A 17641-nucleotide genomic window follows, 5' to 3' on the forward strand; every position below is an offset into this window, starting at 1 on the left:
AAATGATATGTCATACAACTATACAATACACATTTAATAAAGAAACATTTTTTAAATAAAATTCGTGAGATTGGTAAATAACGCCCCGCTTGCGGTATGCTTACATAATGTATATATGTGTGTGGGCACTTGAGGGCAAAAAAGAAAGTACACGAATTTTAACGTTATTTTATTAATTTAGTGAAAATAATGTTAAAAGAGGGGGATGGCAGGTTAATCATGCATCATGTGGTGGCGTTGATAGCCGAAAGACAAGGGGGTACATGCATTAATCGGCGTTTGTCTCAATTCATGAGTGTTATGTGTCTTATCTCCAAGGCATGGGCGGACCTACATTAAGCCTAGGGCGGGCGGGCGCACCCCTTGAAAAAACAAATTTAGTGTATTTTTTAGGCAAAAAACTTGACCGCACCCTCTGAAAATATGCTTGAACCACTCATCCGCACCTCCAGCAAATAATTTATGGGTCTGCCACTGCTCCAAGGCTTGATGCAAAACTACTATCGAGCCGGCGGTCTCGCTGGAAGTAGCCTCTCTATTCCTACGGGGTAGATGTAAGGTTGTTTACATTTTACCCTCCTTAGACCATACCTTAGCTTTGCTATTGGTGGGATATACTGAGTATGATGATGATGCGTAAATACACTTGTGAGAATCGTAAAGTGTAATTACGATATTTGAGGGGTAGAACTTTTAATATGAAAGTAACGCTAATTTTGTGAATTATGAAATGAGTGATGTGGCGTCAAGTCAAGATGCCATAAGTTAGGCATACAAGTGAACCAACCCTCCATGTGTAATTTGATTCTTTTGCTTCAAATTCGAGATTTTAATCATATATTATGTGCAGGAGTCGTTGCTTAGTTTGTTCTCAAATGTCGACAGATGTATTAAAAGAAGTTTCTTGGACTATTTGCTTAATTTGCAAAGTTTGTCTGTTGGCAAGTAAAATGGAGTTAATGGAACCGGATCTTTTTTCTATACTTATAAGTTCTAACTGTTGGAAATATTAAAGATAATATTAAAGAGGAACATACAAGTTGGTATGTTTCCTCCATCCCACATTGGTGGAGTGAGTGAAGTTTGAGTGGTTTATAAGGGATTACCCCTTATGGGCCTCCATAGTGATAAATGGGTTGAGAAGTGGGTGAAGCCCACACGCGCGCCGAGCCGAGCCGCGAGCTCGCGAATGGTCGCGTTTGGGGCTTCCGTAAAATCCTTTAAGGACAGGAGTTTTTTCCGTGCAGTTCAAGGCTTCCGTTCAAGGATCTTCATTCTCTCTCGCCAGGTTGGTTTTAATTTACTTGTTCTTTAAATTCGTCCGACAACGGGACAGTCTCCTTCTACCTTTCTTTAATCAGTTTGCTCAAGTTGGAACAAACTGGTTTGGCTGATAACTCGGTAAATAATAAATTAACTGTTTGATTGAATTATTTTTTTCAACACTAACATATGTCACCAAGAAGTTTTTTATTTTTCTGCAGGTATAGCATTCAACACCTGGAAACGACCCGACCCTATCGTGAGAGGTTGTATATGGTGTACACATTTGTGCTTTAAGTTTTATGATATATATATATAGGGTTTATTTGGGCATTTCCTATGAATATGGTTATGTGATTGTGAATGTGGAGTAAAACCTTGCTGATGGTCGAGTATATATTTTGACAAGGAATTTGATATGGTAAAATTAAGAGTTTCACTTCGTATTTTATAACAGTCTTGCTATACATATATACATATTTCTGCAACTATGTGTGTTTTTCAAATAATGGTGGATTCAACCAATTCAATAAAAAAAAAAAAAAAAAACTTTTGGGCTTAATTGGGCACAATAGGACTGAGAGGGTTTTTTTTTTTTTTTTTTTTTTTTTTTTTTTTTTTTTTTAACTCAGAAATCTCAGCAATAATCATATTTTAGACCATATACCGTCAAACCTTACACTTACCATCAAGAGTTTGTATGTTCATTGGTCCCCCCTCATCACATTATAGTTGCACACTTAATATATGAAATTTTACATGTTAGAAATTATACGTGAGATGTAGACAGAGGATAACATAGATACTAGGGATGAGCATTTGGTACTAGGTACTGGTACCATACAGGTATCGAATTTTTTCGGTACTGATACCGGTACCCACTTTTTGGCATTTTCAGTATCGGTACCAGTTCGGTACGACACTGGTAAAATACCGAATTTTACCTTAAAATACCGGTACCGTACCTTACCGAATATTTCGGTACCGGTATCATGCTCCTAATGGATACTAATCTCTATGAGATAACTATTCAATTGTTGAAAGTTGAAACATGTAAAGTTATTCAATTGTTGAAAGTTGAAACATGTAAAGTTAAAGACGAATAAATGCTTTGCTTTCTTATATGTTTAAGATTATTGCTCAAGGTATTTACTAATTCTTGCAAGTGATTCATAAACTAACATGAGAAATTAAATGTTCGACTACGCCGCAACACGCAAGTTTTCTACTAGTAAAAGAAAAACACAAATTTAAACACAAATTTGATTTATTATTAATGTTACATCAGTTGATGTGAACAAAAAAAATGAGTGTAAATAGAATCACCCATACTCAAGAATTAATTGATTAATTTGCTATAGGAACTGATAGTTAAACAATCAATTTAATTTAATTGCTTTTATTTAATCTATTATTTAATCATTCATTTTTTTTTTCTGGTAACTCTACCAAAACTTAATCTAAAACATAGACTCAAAATTTGATTGATTCATGTATCCGTGTTTATTGAGAGCCAGAGTGGGTCAAATTTTGACTTAGACTCATGCAAGCAGGATCTTCTAGAATGTTGCTACCTATTTCTTTCTTTTTTTTCCAACATGATTTTACATCATAATAAAACTTTTAACTAAACAAATAACACACAAAAATTATGTTCATTCATATTATATCCATATCATTATATATATATTTTTTTTCATTTTAGAAGGTTACGTCTATAATAAACCGTAATCACATACTTATGTCTTATATTGGTGTAGCACACCAATAGCACATACTTGATGTCTTGATTGATGCATCATGATGAATCATAGTCATCTATTACAACCCCATATAGGGCAATAGCTCAGGGACAATCACAAAAGGAATAAACCCTGCAATTGCTAAACGTACGGCGAACTTGCAGGCCTTGATTGTTCTACCTCTGTTTTCTTCAACTACAGAGCTATATGCCTTGATCTTCGGTGGTAGATTGGCCTCCAATGTCTCAAATTTGGTACTTAACAGTTGAATTTCCTGTTGTAAAAATAAAAATTGAGTATTAAAATATGTTTTTATCAAGAAGCCCCAACCCATTTGCTATAATGGGTTTGAACCTTCTGACAGAATGCATATAGCACAGGTGTGTTTGTTTGTTGTTTACCTTAACTATAAATAAATGTGATTTATGATTTGGTTAACAGGGTGTTATGAAGACCACTACACGAAGAAAGAGTGGGAACTGGCTATAAAAGGAGAGTTAAAGATTCATATTAGACACTAAATCCAAAAGATCTTCACACTTTTCACCTAAAGTCCTAAACTATTCTGTCATGAATATTTCTTTAACTTCCTCACTAGGGGAATCATTTCATACATTTCCTTATCCCATTGTCCCGCACATTCCATTTCTTGATCATTGCATTCCAGCCAATGAAATAGAAATGGTTTAGGCTACTCTTTCTTTCCCGCTCTTACAACCCGATTATTTGGATCAAATCAGGTTCCATGTGTTATGTATTCATCGTTAGTGCGATTTTACTTATTTTTATCTTTTTATGTATAACAGGATGATGCTCTTAAAGATGGCAGGGCGTTTTGTTTCCATCCATTGCCAGTAAAAACCGGAATGAATGTACAAATTAACGGATATTTTGAGGTGTCATCAAACCGGCGTGTCATATGGTACGGTGCTGACATGGACAGAAGTGGAAGAATAAGGTCTCTCTGGAACAGGCTTCTATTAGAACCTAGCCAGCCCAAACGGTCTTGGGTTTGATCTTCAAACCTTATTCTTGACGTGCTTTTTCGACAAGGTTCACCAAACCTAAAGGCGGCAACAGAAGTAGCTGACTGTTTGGGCACGGTTCATCATGAGTTTCACTTCACTGTTCAAGTACTGTTCCTAGCATCTACTACTACTGTTGAAATTTTTGATACAGGACAAACCGGGTTGGTCGACCTGAAATATTATTGGCTCTAAACTTTTATGTTTTTTAGGATTACGATATTATTAGTGTCTCATATATGAGTACTCAGTGGTGATATAAGTTATTATTATTATTATTTTTTTGTTATTTTTTTTTTTTTTTTTTTTTGAGAATCTGGTTTGATGGTTATAATTAAAAAGTTATGCAATAGTGAAATGAGAACATTGTAAACTCAATTTGGAAGATTGAGAGTACAAATGATGTTTTTTTTTCTAAAAAATTCCATTTACTTTTCATTTAGTTTCTATCAAAGGAAGTAGAGGTGGAAATTATGACCTGATTATGATGTACGGGTATTTACCCGCAGCAACGCGCGGGCATTCCCACTAGTAATTTAATAAAATAGATTACCTTCACAAGGTGTGCTCGTTCAGTTCTTAAAGCTTCAGTAAGGTCCCTTGACGACACTTTGTCATTTTCTTCACAGTTTGTAATCTGAAGTTCAACTTCACGACGAAGGTTTTGGTTTTCCCTTTTCAGGTCTGAGAAGCGAATTTCCTACAGCATTATTGAAAAAAAAAAGTTAAGTTTTGGGTCATTATATACTTCAATTTAAAGCCTTTGGGCTATTTGGGTTCGAGTATTATTATGCAATAGGTGCAATGGGCAGGATTAAAAGTAAAAAAAAAAAAAAAAAAAAAAAGAGCTACGGGTCAGAATGGGTAGAGAAAGGTAGTATAGCGGGTCAGGATGGGTAAACAGGTTTTTAGGTCTGGGTGGTTACAAGCATTCTGACCCATATAGTTACATACTCTGTTCAAAACGGTTCTGACCCGAACCTAATTCTACCCAAACCCACTCTGACCCATCACCCAGCCCAACCTGGCCTGCCCGTTTTGCAAGCTCTAGTTGAAACCATTTGATCAGATTAACATATAGACTTAGATTGTACCTGTAACTTTTGGATTTCACCTTTAAATGCTGAATAACGCTTTTCTTGAAGCCGCGATTTCTACATAAAAAAAAACCCAACATGTTAGATAAAAGCACTAAAATAAAATATATATATACATACATACATATAATATTTCTTACTTCCTGCATATCAGTCTTGGAGACAAATGTTGTTATGGCATCAACAGGGACAACCTAAACAAACATTTGGTGTGAACATATTAAAAAGTTAAAAAATAAAAAAAAAAATGAATAGATAAAATGGCAAAATTCTAATAGACTAACAGGAAAAGCTTTATAAAAGTTGACAAAAGATACAACACGAAGAATAATACGGTTGTATTAACGAATATGGCCTCCGATGTTGATTCACATACAACGACAAATGAAACACGTTATTCAATCATTAATTTTACCTCCGATTCGGTACATCCAAAACTGCACAATTTCCAACCTAACACCAAACCCTAACACACTCAAACTCAAACCCTAACACACCCAAACGCAAACCCTAACGCACTCAAACTCAAACCCTAACAACAAATCGCAAACTTACAACCGTAGATGATGTACGACTCCAACGATTCGATAGCAAAGATCTGATGTGGGTTGATTTCCCAGCGACGCATTTCACAAGATGACCCATTACAAATGCTTATGTTATGTTTAGGGTTAAAGGAGTAAGTTAGGAGAAGATTGGGAATTGCAAAGTTTATATATAGGGTTTTTTCTAATTATGTTTTTTCTTTTTTTTAGTTAGAGTAAAATGCACGGATAGTCCCTGTGGTTTGATAAAATAACACTTATAGTCTCCAACTTTTGAAAACTACATGTATGCTCCCTGTGGTTTGCTCGTTTGTTACTCGGATAGTCCCTGAAGTGGATAGAAGTTAGTTTCCTTAGTTAAGTGAAGGTGAAATTACAAAATTACCCTTACCATTAAAAGACAATATATAATAAAACATTACAAGAAAGATAAACTGAGCAGGGTCCAAACACAAACCACCTCGCCCCCACCCAGCCACCCTCTCCATTTACTGGTGGTCGTTGATGGTGTTCCAGTGGGCTGAAGCTGAGAGGAAGAAAGAGAGAAGGGGGTGGGGCCCAATAGATATTTTAAATGATTAATTAGTTTTTTCTTATATTTTAATGAAAGCAAGGGGGTAATTTTGTCATTTAACATAGATTTAACGGAGAAACTAACAGACATCCACTCCAGGGACTATCCGAGTAACAACTCGTCAAACCACAGGTAGCACCGGTGTAATTTCCAAAAGTTAGGGACTATATGTGTCATTTTACAAAACCACAGGGACTATCCGGGCATTTTACTCTTTTAGTTATGTAATCTTTTTTTTATTAATGTTACTTAAAATATTAGTATTAATGATTTCTTTTAAAATTATATAGACTTTTAATAGTTTATAAATATAAAATAATAACAAAAAGTGGATGATATACCCTTAATCCCTTCTGGGATGTCCGATGAATTAAGTTTGGTATATATGATTTATACAAAAACCTGGTTAAAGAAAATAATAAAACTAAAACCAAGCACTTATTGGTAAAAACTCATGTTAAAATGTGAATACTTATATATATTTTCAATAGATCTATTTTAACACCTATATTTTTTATATTTAATTACTCCAAAACAGGTCCCAAATTTTTGTTGTCAAGTAACATCAGAAGCATTTCTACCAAAATAACGTGATAAAATTATCATCTTTAAATTCACATTATATGTTTATCTAATAAGTTAGAGTAAGTTTACAACACCAAAACTTATTTAAATAACTCATAATTTGTACATCTATAATGGATTATAAACATATGTTTGATTCTTTAACATACCGAGGCTCTATCCGACTCCTTTAATCCCGCACTAGTGATTTACCTGGAAAAAATTATTTAAACAACTATTAGCCAACGCTACGTGAGTTCATATTTTAACTATAATGTTTTCCTGACCACTCAAAGGTGGTTAACCAGTGATAACCTCACAACTGATAACTCGAGGGTTATTTTAACTTGTCACGTAAACCCTTTGATAGCAACTTTTGCCCCACTTTAACAACTATACATCATTTATTTTAATCCACACAAATAATCTCATTTCACATATGTTTATCAAACAACTACAAATTTAGCAACTAAATTAATCAAATGATGTTTTAGGGAATCGTATGAACTCACATGGGTGTCTAAAGCATCTCTACGACGAATCCCTTGTCAATTTCTTTTTATCTCCTATAACCGTATAGTCTTACATTCGGTTATTATATGGAATTATCGAAGGAAAATACATTCAAAGTTATAATTGTCCTTAAACATTTTCTTAGTTAGGAATTAAGATTCATCCTAGCCAGTAGATAAAAGTTGAAATTATTAAAATCCAATGTTACTAGTTTATATTTGCTAAGTATTCTAATTGACTCATAACTATTTTTATACCTCATAAGACCATGTGTAGTGGTAATGCCCCTACCCTTGGACGTTTTGCTTCATGTGGCAGTAGTTAGCAATAGGGCATTATGGGGCGTTTTCTAAAATGTGTATAGTGGGGATGTAAGCATTGTTGGGCATTATGTTTGTAATAAAATTTATGGGTAAATTACTTTTTGAGTCCCTGTATTTTAGTAGTTTTAACTAGTTGAGTCCAAAAGCAAAAAGTTTAACGACCTGAGTCCCTATAAGCATTTTCATTAACCATTTGAGTCCTTACGAGTCCAAATCTTAACCTTTTGAGTCCAATTTTTTGGACTCCAATCGTTATAAAATGAACAAAATTGGACTCAAAACGTTATAAAATAAATGGCTAGGGACTCAGGGCGTTAAACTTTTTGATTTTGGACTCAAGTGGTTAAAACCACTAAAACACAGGGACTCAAAAAGTGATTTACTCTAAAATTAAATTAAAAAAATCAAAAAATCTTATTCGACAAACAAAAGGAAGATAAAGGTGATTGGACAAAAACAATAAAGCTGTGCGTGGAAAAAAGTACGCATAACCGACAATGCTTGCAAAAAGAGTCATTCAACACAAGGACATATCTGCTGATAACTTGTTTAGTTGGTAATTTTTTTAAAGCATAACCGACTGTCGCATATAGATATATCAAAACATAACCTAAAATGTTTATAAATATCCGAATGGATGAAAAAGAGGACAAACGACTAGGCGATAAATCATATTATTCAGATACAAAATTCAAGATTCTAAACTACACTCACCCAAATTATACACTTTGGATGATGGCTACAAGTTATTTTTTATATGCTTTAATACATGTTAGTGGGAATGCATAACATAAACAATAGAGTTAAATGCCATTTTAGTCCCTGTGGTTTGGGCCATTTTGCCAGTTTAGTCCAAACGTTTCATTTTTCGCATGTGCGTACAAAAAGGTTTCACTGTTGCCATTTTAGTCCACTGGATTAACTTCATCCATTATTTCTGTTAACGAGAAGGGCAATTTGGTCATTTTATATGGCCGAATTGTCCTTCTAGTTAACAGAATTACATATAAAATGACCGAATTGCCCTTCTCGTTAACAGAAAAAATGGATGAAGTTAACCCAGTGGACTAAAATGGCAATGGTGAAACCTTTTTGAACCCACAGGCGAAAAATGAAACCTTTGGACTAAACTGACGAAATGGCCCAAACCACAGGGACTAAAATGGCATTTAACTCTAAACAATAATACCAAAGTACCCGGTGACTGACTTCTTTCACTTATCCGAACCTGGACCACCAGCCATGCTACCATCTGAACATGAACCTGAACCTGGACTGGTTCCTCCTGCTTGAGGTCTCGGGTTATTAGCCATTAGGGCTTGCAAATGAGGCGGTATGAACGGTCTGGGGGTGTTCAAAACCGGTGGTGGTCTAGCAGCTTGAACCGGTTCGCTTGGTTGAATTATGAACTGGTTTCTTAGAGCTTCAGTGTATTGCCACCCTGAAAGACTTCCTCTCATACGTCCCGCTGGCCTCCAGTTTTCCTCTGCCGCTGCTGCTGGTGGTGCATCTACCGTACTCCCTGCATCCATAGTACGCGCTTTATAGTCTTGAATTTTTACTTTTTTAGTTATTCAATGATAGAAAGTAGAGTAAATTACGTTTTTGGCCCCTGTGGTTATGTCACTTTTACTATATTAGCCCAAAATAAGAATTTTTAACATATCTGCCCCTATGGTCTCTATAACTAACCATTTTGGCCCCTAAGTCTAATCATTTTGGCCCCCATGGTCTCTATAACTAACCATTTTAGCCCCCATGATCTCTAGACTTAGGGGCCAAAATGGTTAGTTATAGAGACCATGGGGGCAGATATGTTAAAAATTCTTATTTTGGGCTAATATTGTAAAAGTGATATAACCACAGGGGCCAAAAACGTAATTTACTCTAGAAAGTATGTTAACTGTTACCTCTTTGGTCTGTTGTTGCTGCCACTGGCCCAGATGATGATTGGCTCATAATCTGGGAAGTTGATCGTTGAATATACGTGGGCGATTGACTACTTGCAAGACTAGTCATGGTACTCACACCAACATGTGCACCCCCTAGCCGAACATGAGGAGATGGTTGACCAGATGATCGAACCGGAAGGTGAGCCCTTTGGTTCAGGGATTGATACTGGTTCGAGTTGAAACGGTCTGTTGAAAGAGGTGAAGTATATCGGCTACCACTTATCGGTTGAGGTGAAGCTGAACGAGCACCAACTTGGAGAGGTGTTTGACTTTGACTTTGACTTTGACTTGAAAGAAATGAATGATCAGGTTGAGATTGACCCTGATAGTACAACAAATCGAAATTAAAAACGAAAAAAGAAAAAAAATTAAAATTAGGGAAAGAAATAGAAAATAATCTTAACCGTTATTGCGGAATTCTGAGCTGGAAGCGCCTGAACAGCATTTGGTATTCTTGTTATCAAGGTGGCTGATGTTGGGTACCTCACATGCCCGTTACCATTATTATTTGAGTTTTCATTATGTTGTGACTGCGTATTATTAGAAACATGCATTTGACTTTGACCTTGACTTTGACCCAAGGAGCTGAAAATGAGGTGTTGCCTTTGAATAACATCAAGAACATCCGATCTAGTATTAGTTGTCCCCGTTTCACTTTGACCTTGACCTTGACCTTGACTTTGACCCAAGGAGTTGAAAATGAGGCGTTGCCTTTGAATAGCATCCAAAACATCCGATCTAGTATTAGCTGTCCCCGTTTCACTTTGACCTTGACCTTGACTTTGACCCAAGGAGTTGAAAATGAGGTGTTGCCTTTGAATAGCATCAAAAACATCCGATCTAGTATTAGTTGTCCCCGTTACAAGTGCAGAAGAGCAATACCGCCTCCAATACCCGTCATCCGTATGCGGTGCGATATTATTATTCGTTAAACTGGATTCGCCAGCTGGCGAAGGCATTTGGTCATAATCTTTATCGACTTTCTCCATTTCATCATCATTTTCGGTAAGGTCCATAATATCATCCACATTTTGGGTAGCAGTTTCTTGGTTTGACGATGGTGCATCATTTGGTTTTTCTATATGCTCGTTACCGTTACTTATATTTTCAGTGACAGCTTGCCACGAACCATCGCCTGATATTTTCACATAAGAAACGTCTTCTCCTACCTCTTTCAGGACCTAACAACAGAACGTTGCTTATAAAACTATATTAAAAAATGAGTAAAATGCCACTTCTGTCCCTGAGGTTTGTCCAGTTTTGCCACTGTTGTCCAACGGTTTGTTTTTCGGCATCTTGATCCAAAAGGTTTGAAATCTTGCCATTTTCATCCGGCTCGCTAACTCCATCCATGTTTTTTTCCATTAAGGCAAGGGTATTTTCGTCTTTTTTGTTAACTTAAGGGTACTTTCGTCTTTTTTGAATACTTGTACATTATGCTAAATGCTTGTACATAAAGTGAAAAAGACCGAATAGCCCTTTAAGTTAACAAAGAAGACGAAAATACCCCTGCATTAACGGAGAAAAATGGATGGAGAAAATGCAAGATTTAAACCTTTTGGATCCAGATACGAAAAACAAACCTTTGGACGAAACCGCAAAACTGGCCAAACCTCAGGGACGAAAATGGCATTTTACTCATAAAAAATTAACACTAAATGAATGTAAAATATAAGAGTACAGAAAGTATGAATCTTGACTTGCCTTGACCATGCTTTGATCGATTCTAATGTCAAGGAAGCAGACAGACTGGCTACAATGGGGACAACGCCACAGTGGTCGTCTTGAGTTTATTCCCATGTAATTGTTGAAATCGAAGCACTGCAGGTGGATAAAAAAATTGAAACCGTAGATTCTCATATAGGATTATAAGCACTGAACCTTTTTTATGATGTAGCATGAAGAACTTACCTGAAGATGATTACATGAATGTCCTTTAACAGGGATCTTGATACGACTGAAACTGTATTTAAAAAAAAAAAAAAAAAAAAAAAAAAAAAAAAAAAAAAAAAACATAATTAGATTACAGAAATTTCATAATAAAATCAACAAGCGTTTGCCTTTTATTGCATGGATTTTACCTTATGGGGCACTTTAGTGATACTCTAGATGGTCCTTCAATTATCTCATTGTCTATATCATCAAATCAAAAACAAATTAACCCGAGTAAAATGCAATTTTCGTCCCTGAGGTTTGGCCAGTTTTGCAACTTTCGTTCAAAGGTTTGTTTTTCGTATATGCATCCAAAAGGTTTGAAATCTTGCCATTTTCATCCGGCTCATTAACTCCGTCGATTTTTCTCCGTTAAGTCAGGGGTATTTCCGTCTTTTTTGTTAACTTAAAGGGCAATTCAGTCCTTTTCACTTTATGTAAAAAGACCGAACACCTTTGAAAAGACTGAATTACCCTTTAAGTTAACAAAAAAACGAAAAATACCCCTGACTTAATGGAGAAAAATGGATGGAGTTAACGATCCGGATGAAATGGCAAGATTTCAAACCTTTTGGATTAGGATGCGGAAAAACCAACCTTTGGACGAAAGTCGCAAAACTGGCCAAACCTCAGGGACGAAAATGACATTTTAGAGAAGGATAATAAATGGTTTAAAAAAAAAACACAAACAAATGTGTGTAGTTAACCTGGATCGGATTGAGCAGCGATTGGCGGAACATAGTCGGGAATGGTAGGAAAGCTAGGGTTTGAAACGACACTCATGAAACCGATAACTATAATATATCTCCCTAAATAGAATCAAAGAAAATGTCTGGTGGTGAGAGTCAAGCACAAAAATTATTTTAAAATCGAGAAATAATGTTACCATTGAATTGGCCCACTACTTGAAGAAGATTGCTTCCGTATTTAAGCATGTGTGTGACAGGTGTCGGCATCTGTGGTGCAGGATCCTGATGAAGAAATTAAGGAGCCAGAAACATGTTAGTGTTCACCCGTCACCAACAACCACATCATAGTACAAGTTACGAAGCAGTCTGTACAAACCTTGTAAGTACAAGTCCTTCTATCGACTCCTTCCCCGTTCAATAAAAAACTATCAAATCAAGAGAAATGAATAACAGATTAGCAAATTTAAACACATATGTATATTCGTCAGTGAAAAGAGCGTGCATACTTGACTTGCTGAGGACTTATGAGGCATGATGATGTCTCTACATTATCCGTTTGAGCAACAAATAAATACTACACGAAAATTAAATACGCACAGTTTGATTAAAACGGATTTATCGGTCATCATACATGATAAAAGCTAACACTTCTATAAGAAATGCTTACTAATTTGTCATCAGGAGAAGTTCTTGAACTCTTTGATATATACAGATCCGTCACATATGAATCATAACCTGGCTATAATATACACAGCACAACAATTCGATCACAGATTTACATGATACCTTTCTTTAAAATAAGAGTTAAATGCCATTTTAGTCCCTATGGTTTGGGCCATTTTGCCAGTTTAGTCCAAAGGTTTCATTTTTAACTTGTGGGTCCAAAAAGGTTTCACAGTTGCCATTTTAGTCCACTTGGTTAACTTCATCCATTTTTTCTGTTAACGAGAAGGCCAATTCGGTCATTTTGTATGTAATTCTGTTAACTAAAAGGGCAATTCAGCCATATAAAATGACCGAATTGGCCTTCTCGTTAACAGAAAAAATGGATGAAGTTAACCCAGTGGACTAAAATGGCAACTGTGAAACCTTTTTGGACCCACAGGTTAAAAATGAAACCTTTGGACTAAACTGGCAAAATGGCCCAAACCACAGGGACTAAAATGGCATTTAACTCTTAAAATAATTTTAAAAAAAAATGAACAATAATACCTTGGTCTCAACAAGAGAAAATATTTCACCCATTTTTATTCCTGGATAGAACCTGAACGTAAACTTCTTCCAATGTAAATTCATGATTCTGAATAAAACTTCATATAAAGACAAAGATGATACATAAAAAACAAAGATGATAAACACCTTGACATAATTGTGGAGAGTGTGGGATTTAGGTTACTCTCCTTGTTCTTCAGATTAGAATTCAGATCGTTAACGCTAACAGTGCAGAAACTGCTTTGCATCTACAATATGCAGACAGACGCGTTTCTAAGAAGGATGTGGTAAAAACATGAAATGGTATGTATGTCGAAACCGTTCACCAACCTTTTTCGAAAGAACATATAGTTCTTCCTTTGCCTTCTCACTGAACCACCCGTTACTACACGCACTCTATAAAAAACATAGAAATAAGATCACTCACAAAAATAAAAAACAAAATTTCTTACATTTATCAACCTTCCCTTTTAAAAAAAATAAAATAAAATAATTCGGTTGAGTACCTTTACAGAGATCATGAGTACCATAACAGCTGCTTGTGATGTGAGATCGTTTTCCCGCTGACATACCTAAGCATATAATAGTCATACTAAGCGTTCAATTACTAAGCATAAAACTTATCAAACAAAGCTTTTACAATTACTAAAGGAGGAAAGAAGTAACCTTATTTAACAAAAATGGTAAATCTGGAGCTCTGCCGGGGACTTCGTTGTTAGAAACAGCATAATCGATACCTCTGTAATTGCCGATGTGTAGTCAGTATGATGATTTAAACAAAAGAGAAGATTTGATAAATATCAACTAGAAATAGAGAAAAAAATAGCATGATTAAAAAACATAAAGGATCCATCTTTCACTTAGTAAACAGACATAGTAAGATGCCAAAACCACCGTTTAAACACACGATAAGGCAAGAACATAAGCAAATAACTAGGGCTAAAAACGAACCAAACGTTCAGCGAACAGTTCGTGAACTGTTTGGCGGGAAGTTTGATTGTGTTCGTTCGTTTATTAAACAAACGAACACGAAGAGAGGCCGCGTTCGTTCATTTATGTTCGTGAACGTTCGGTAACGTGTTCGATTGTGTTCGAAAGTTCATTACTGTTTTTAGTTTTTATATTTTATTTAAATACTTCAAAATTCCAACAAATACAATATTTAATAAGTGTCGGTGTATTTTATATTATGTTCATGAACGCTTGTTTGTGTTCGTTTGTTTCCACTTGTATTCATGAACATTGGTTTGTGCTCATTAACGTTCGTTGCCTAAAATTATACTCTTATACAATTAGCAACTTGGGTTACGTCTTATTTATTTAAAGTCATACCCTTTAGTTCATTTTACTCACACTACAATTAGCAACTTGGGTTATGTCTTATTTGTTTAAAGTCATACCCTTTAGTTCATTTTACTCGCACCCTTTTATTTTACCCTTTGTTTATTCTATTATATTATACCCTTATACATTGGTTATGTCTCATTTGTTTAAAGTCACACCCTTTAATTCATTTACTCACACCCTTTCATTATGTCTTAGTTATATAAAGTCATACCCTTTAGTTTATTTTACTCACACCTTTTTATTTTACCCTTTGTTTATTCTATTATATTATACCCTTATACATTGGTTATGTCTCATTTGTTTAAAGTCACACCCTTTAATTCATTTACTCACACCCTTTCATTTTACCCTTTGAATTTATACAAAAAGAACTTACTTCCACATTACTGAACAGTGTCAAAAAACAAAATGATTCGGTTGATAAACGACACCACCGTTTGAAATGACAAAAGATAAATCTTCATTAACAAGTGGTTGAATTGCTAAAAGTAACAATTTTAATAATCCCACCCCATGAATACGTCAGAATCCCATACTTACATGAATATCTCTTTTCTTCCCACATCCCCAATCGCCCAATCTAACCATCCTTAGATCCCACTTTTCTCATGCCTATAAAGTTCAAAGTCTTTTCAATTTTGACATCAAAGGTATATCTCTTTATACTATGTTCAATTGATTCAAGTATTCCATGTTTATTATTTCCTCCTTTTTTAATAGCAAATAGGGTTCACAATTAGGGTAAAATTTACGGTTCAATCACTTAACTTGAATCACATGTATAGGGTAATATTTATGTCTGATCCAGTGATCCTCTTCTCATATTCATGAATATGTGTTATATCCTTACACTTGGTTGAATTGATTCCATCATTCATTCCGTTTTTTATCATTTTTCCCCTTCTTAAATGAGACAATGATATCACAAATGAGACAATGATTCAAAAAATCAAAACGAAGATGGTGCTTGATTTTGTTAGATTAGATGCTAGACGACTATCTGTTTTTCCATAATTCAAGTGCGTTTCTTTATGGGTTACTCATTTATAAATCAATGGTTGAATTCTGGGTATGTTTAAACAAACTGTATCGGATTTTAGACAGACTTTTAAACTATGTATATAGTTATATCGGTTTAATATAGCATGAAACCTTATTAAATATAAAACTTAGCCTGATGTAAGTTGCTAGGATTATAAATCAAAATCAAATCCGTATTTATAATATAGTTCTTTCTTTTAGTTACAGCAGTGCAACACTTTGGTTCAGATATGTATATTTTAAATGAAGTTAATTGTTTGATGTTCTGTAATTATATATCATTCGTTTTCATGACAACTTCTTGGTGATGCTCTTTAATTATATATCATTTGCTTTCATGCTAACTTCTTGATCTGAAGAACTTAAACTTTGTAACATTTAGAATAACATGTTTAGTGCAAAATGTTCAGATACGATATTCAACTTATATGCCACTAACACGTTTCCAATCTTTAGCAGTGATGAACAAATTTGCCGCAACCTTATGGAAGGAAGTCATATGATTGGCTAACAAAATTACAATTGCATTACATTCAAACCGAAAAAGCAACATATTATCGTATTCTATAACACCGAATGATACACAAAACCACCACGTGCAGCTTACCATTAATACAAGATCAAATACATTCAATATTATATTGATACGAGGATATATACCAGTACTAAGTTTTGTTATCTACATATTGAGTTGATTTTCGTTTGGGGGGTGTGGTATTGTAGATCAGGATATAGCAAAAGAAAAGAATGTTTTGCATAAACTTAATATTTTTTTGTATCTCATATGATGATACCAATGACATTAATAATCAAAATCCCGCCGCAACGCGCGGGTTAACGTCAACTCGTTAACAAACAAACACGAACAATTTCATTTCCTTAACAAACGAACACGAAAATAAAATCTCGTTCGGTAAGTGTTCATGAACAGTTCGTGAACACATATATTTCTTAACAAACAAACACAAACAAGTTCGTTCGGTTCATTTGCAGCCCTACAAAAAACCATGCAACACATAACACATTCATATCAATTTCAAACACATAACAAAAACTGTGTTAGAACTTAGAACATAAATATCAAAATTATCTCTTTCTAGTTGCTAAACAGTAAAGAATCCTCCCTTACACCAATCAATTCATCAAATCTGCAAAATTGACTTATGTGTGCATGTAAGACAAAAGTCAAAGTCAACTGGTCAAACCGTATTCAAAAATTAGGGCTCAAAACGGATATATTAACAATTCGCTCACCATAACAACAAACAAACAAAACAAAAAACAGAGTGTAGGTATAATAAACATTATACAGTAGAGTTTAAGGCAAGAAGAAAGATGCAGTTTGAAGAAATTGAAAGAAACCTTGCAAGAGAGAGACAGAGGTTGCAGAACTCTGCATTATCGGGGGGTGCTTCACCGCGAACGTGAGCAAGTAAGCGGCTAGTGACGGCGGAGATGCGGAAAGCGTTGACGAACGCCGGAGAAAGTGTCTGGCCGGTGATGTCCACCGTTCCGGCAAGTCCGACTGGTGTCGCCACCGTTCCGGTCATTCTATTTCTGTTTCTCGCAGGATTTTACTTGGATTATGACGGTAGCAAAAAAGATATTTGATTTAAATAAACTTTCATCAATCGATTCGATTTATACCATATCTTTTTCAACTTATTCGCCGTTAGTATGGTTTAACCCAGTTTGTTGACATCAGCTGTCGTGTGATCATCATATCAGCTGACATGTCATCAAAAAAGTCAAGTCATATGTCACGTCAGCTGACACATCATTAAAATGTCAAATCAGACGTCACGTCATCAAAAATTCTACT

General features: G+C 35.1%; 2 protein-coding genes across 6 annotated transcripts; both read right to left on the reverse strand.

The window, feature by feature from the left end:
* Positions 1-2899: 2899 nt before the first annotated feature.
* LOC110923202 lies at positions 2900-5838 on the reverse strand. Of its 2 annotated transcripts, none has more exons than XM_022167362.2 (5): positions 5683-5838; positions 5268-5321; positions 5125-5184; positions 4584-4730; positions 2900-3279 (listed from the first exon to the last, which is right to left on the reverse strand). In XM_022167362.2, exons 1-5 carry the CDS (start codon positions 5770-5772, stop codon positions 3085-3087), a joined length of 546 nt encoding a protein of 181 aa, XP_022023054.1. In that variant the 5' UTR covers positions 5773-5838; the 3' UTR covers positions 2900-3084. The 2 variants fall into 2 exon arrangements, with proteins under 2 accessions (XP_022023054.1, XP_022023055.1); XM_022167363.2 differs by lacking the exon at positions 5683-5838 and adding an exon at positions 5543-5655.
* A 2863-nt stretch (positions 5839-8701) lies between these two features.
* On the reverse strand, positions 8702-17441 carry LOC110864433 (E4 SUMO-protein ligase PIAL2). 4 transcript variants are annotated; one of them, XM_022113500.2, is made up of 18 exons: positions 17182-17441; positions 14098-14170; positions 13938-14003; positions 13762-13827; positions 13579-13679; positions 13432-13483; positions 12887-12958; positions 12726-12793; positions 12596-12644; positions 12417-12501; positions 12238-12339; positions 11680-11731; positions 11510-11561; positions 11303-11419; positions 10368-10779; positions 10003-10271; positions 9557-9920; positions 8702-9168 (listed from the first exon to the last, which is right to left on the reverse strand). In XM_022113500.2, the coding sequence occupies exons 1-18, from the start codon at positions 17367-17369 to the stop codon at positions 8861-8863; spliced, it is 2496 nt and encodes an 831-aa protein (XP_021969192.1). In that variant the 5' UTR covers positions 17370-17441; the 3' UTR covers positions 8702-8860. The 4 variants fall into 4 exon arrangements, with proteins under 4 accessions (XP_021969192.1, XP_035830222.1, XP_021969194.1 ...); XM_035974329.1 differs by having other exon boundaries at positions 10362-10779; XM_022113502.2 differs by having other exon boundaries at positions 10003-10163; positions 17182-17440.
* Positions 17442-17641: the final 200 nt, after the last annotated feature.

Source organism: Helianthus annuus, chromosome 6 (assembly GCF_002127325.2).
Source record: "Helianthus annuus cultivar XRQ/B chromosome 6, HanXRQr2.0-SUNRISE, whole genome shotgun sequence".
Taxonomy (NCBI): domain Eukaryota; kingdom Viridiplantae; phylum Streptophyta; class Magnoliopsida; order Asterales; family Asteraceae; genus Helianthus; species Helianthus annuus.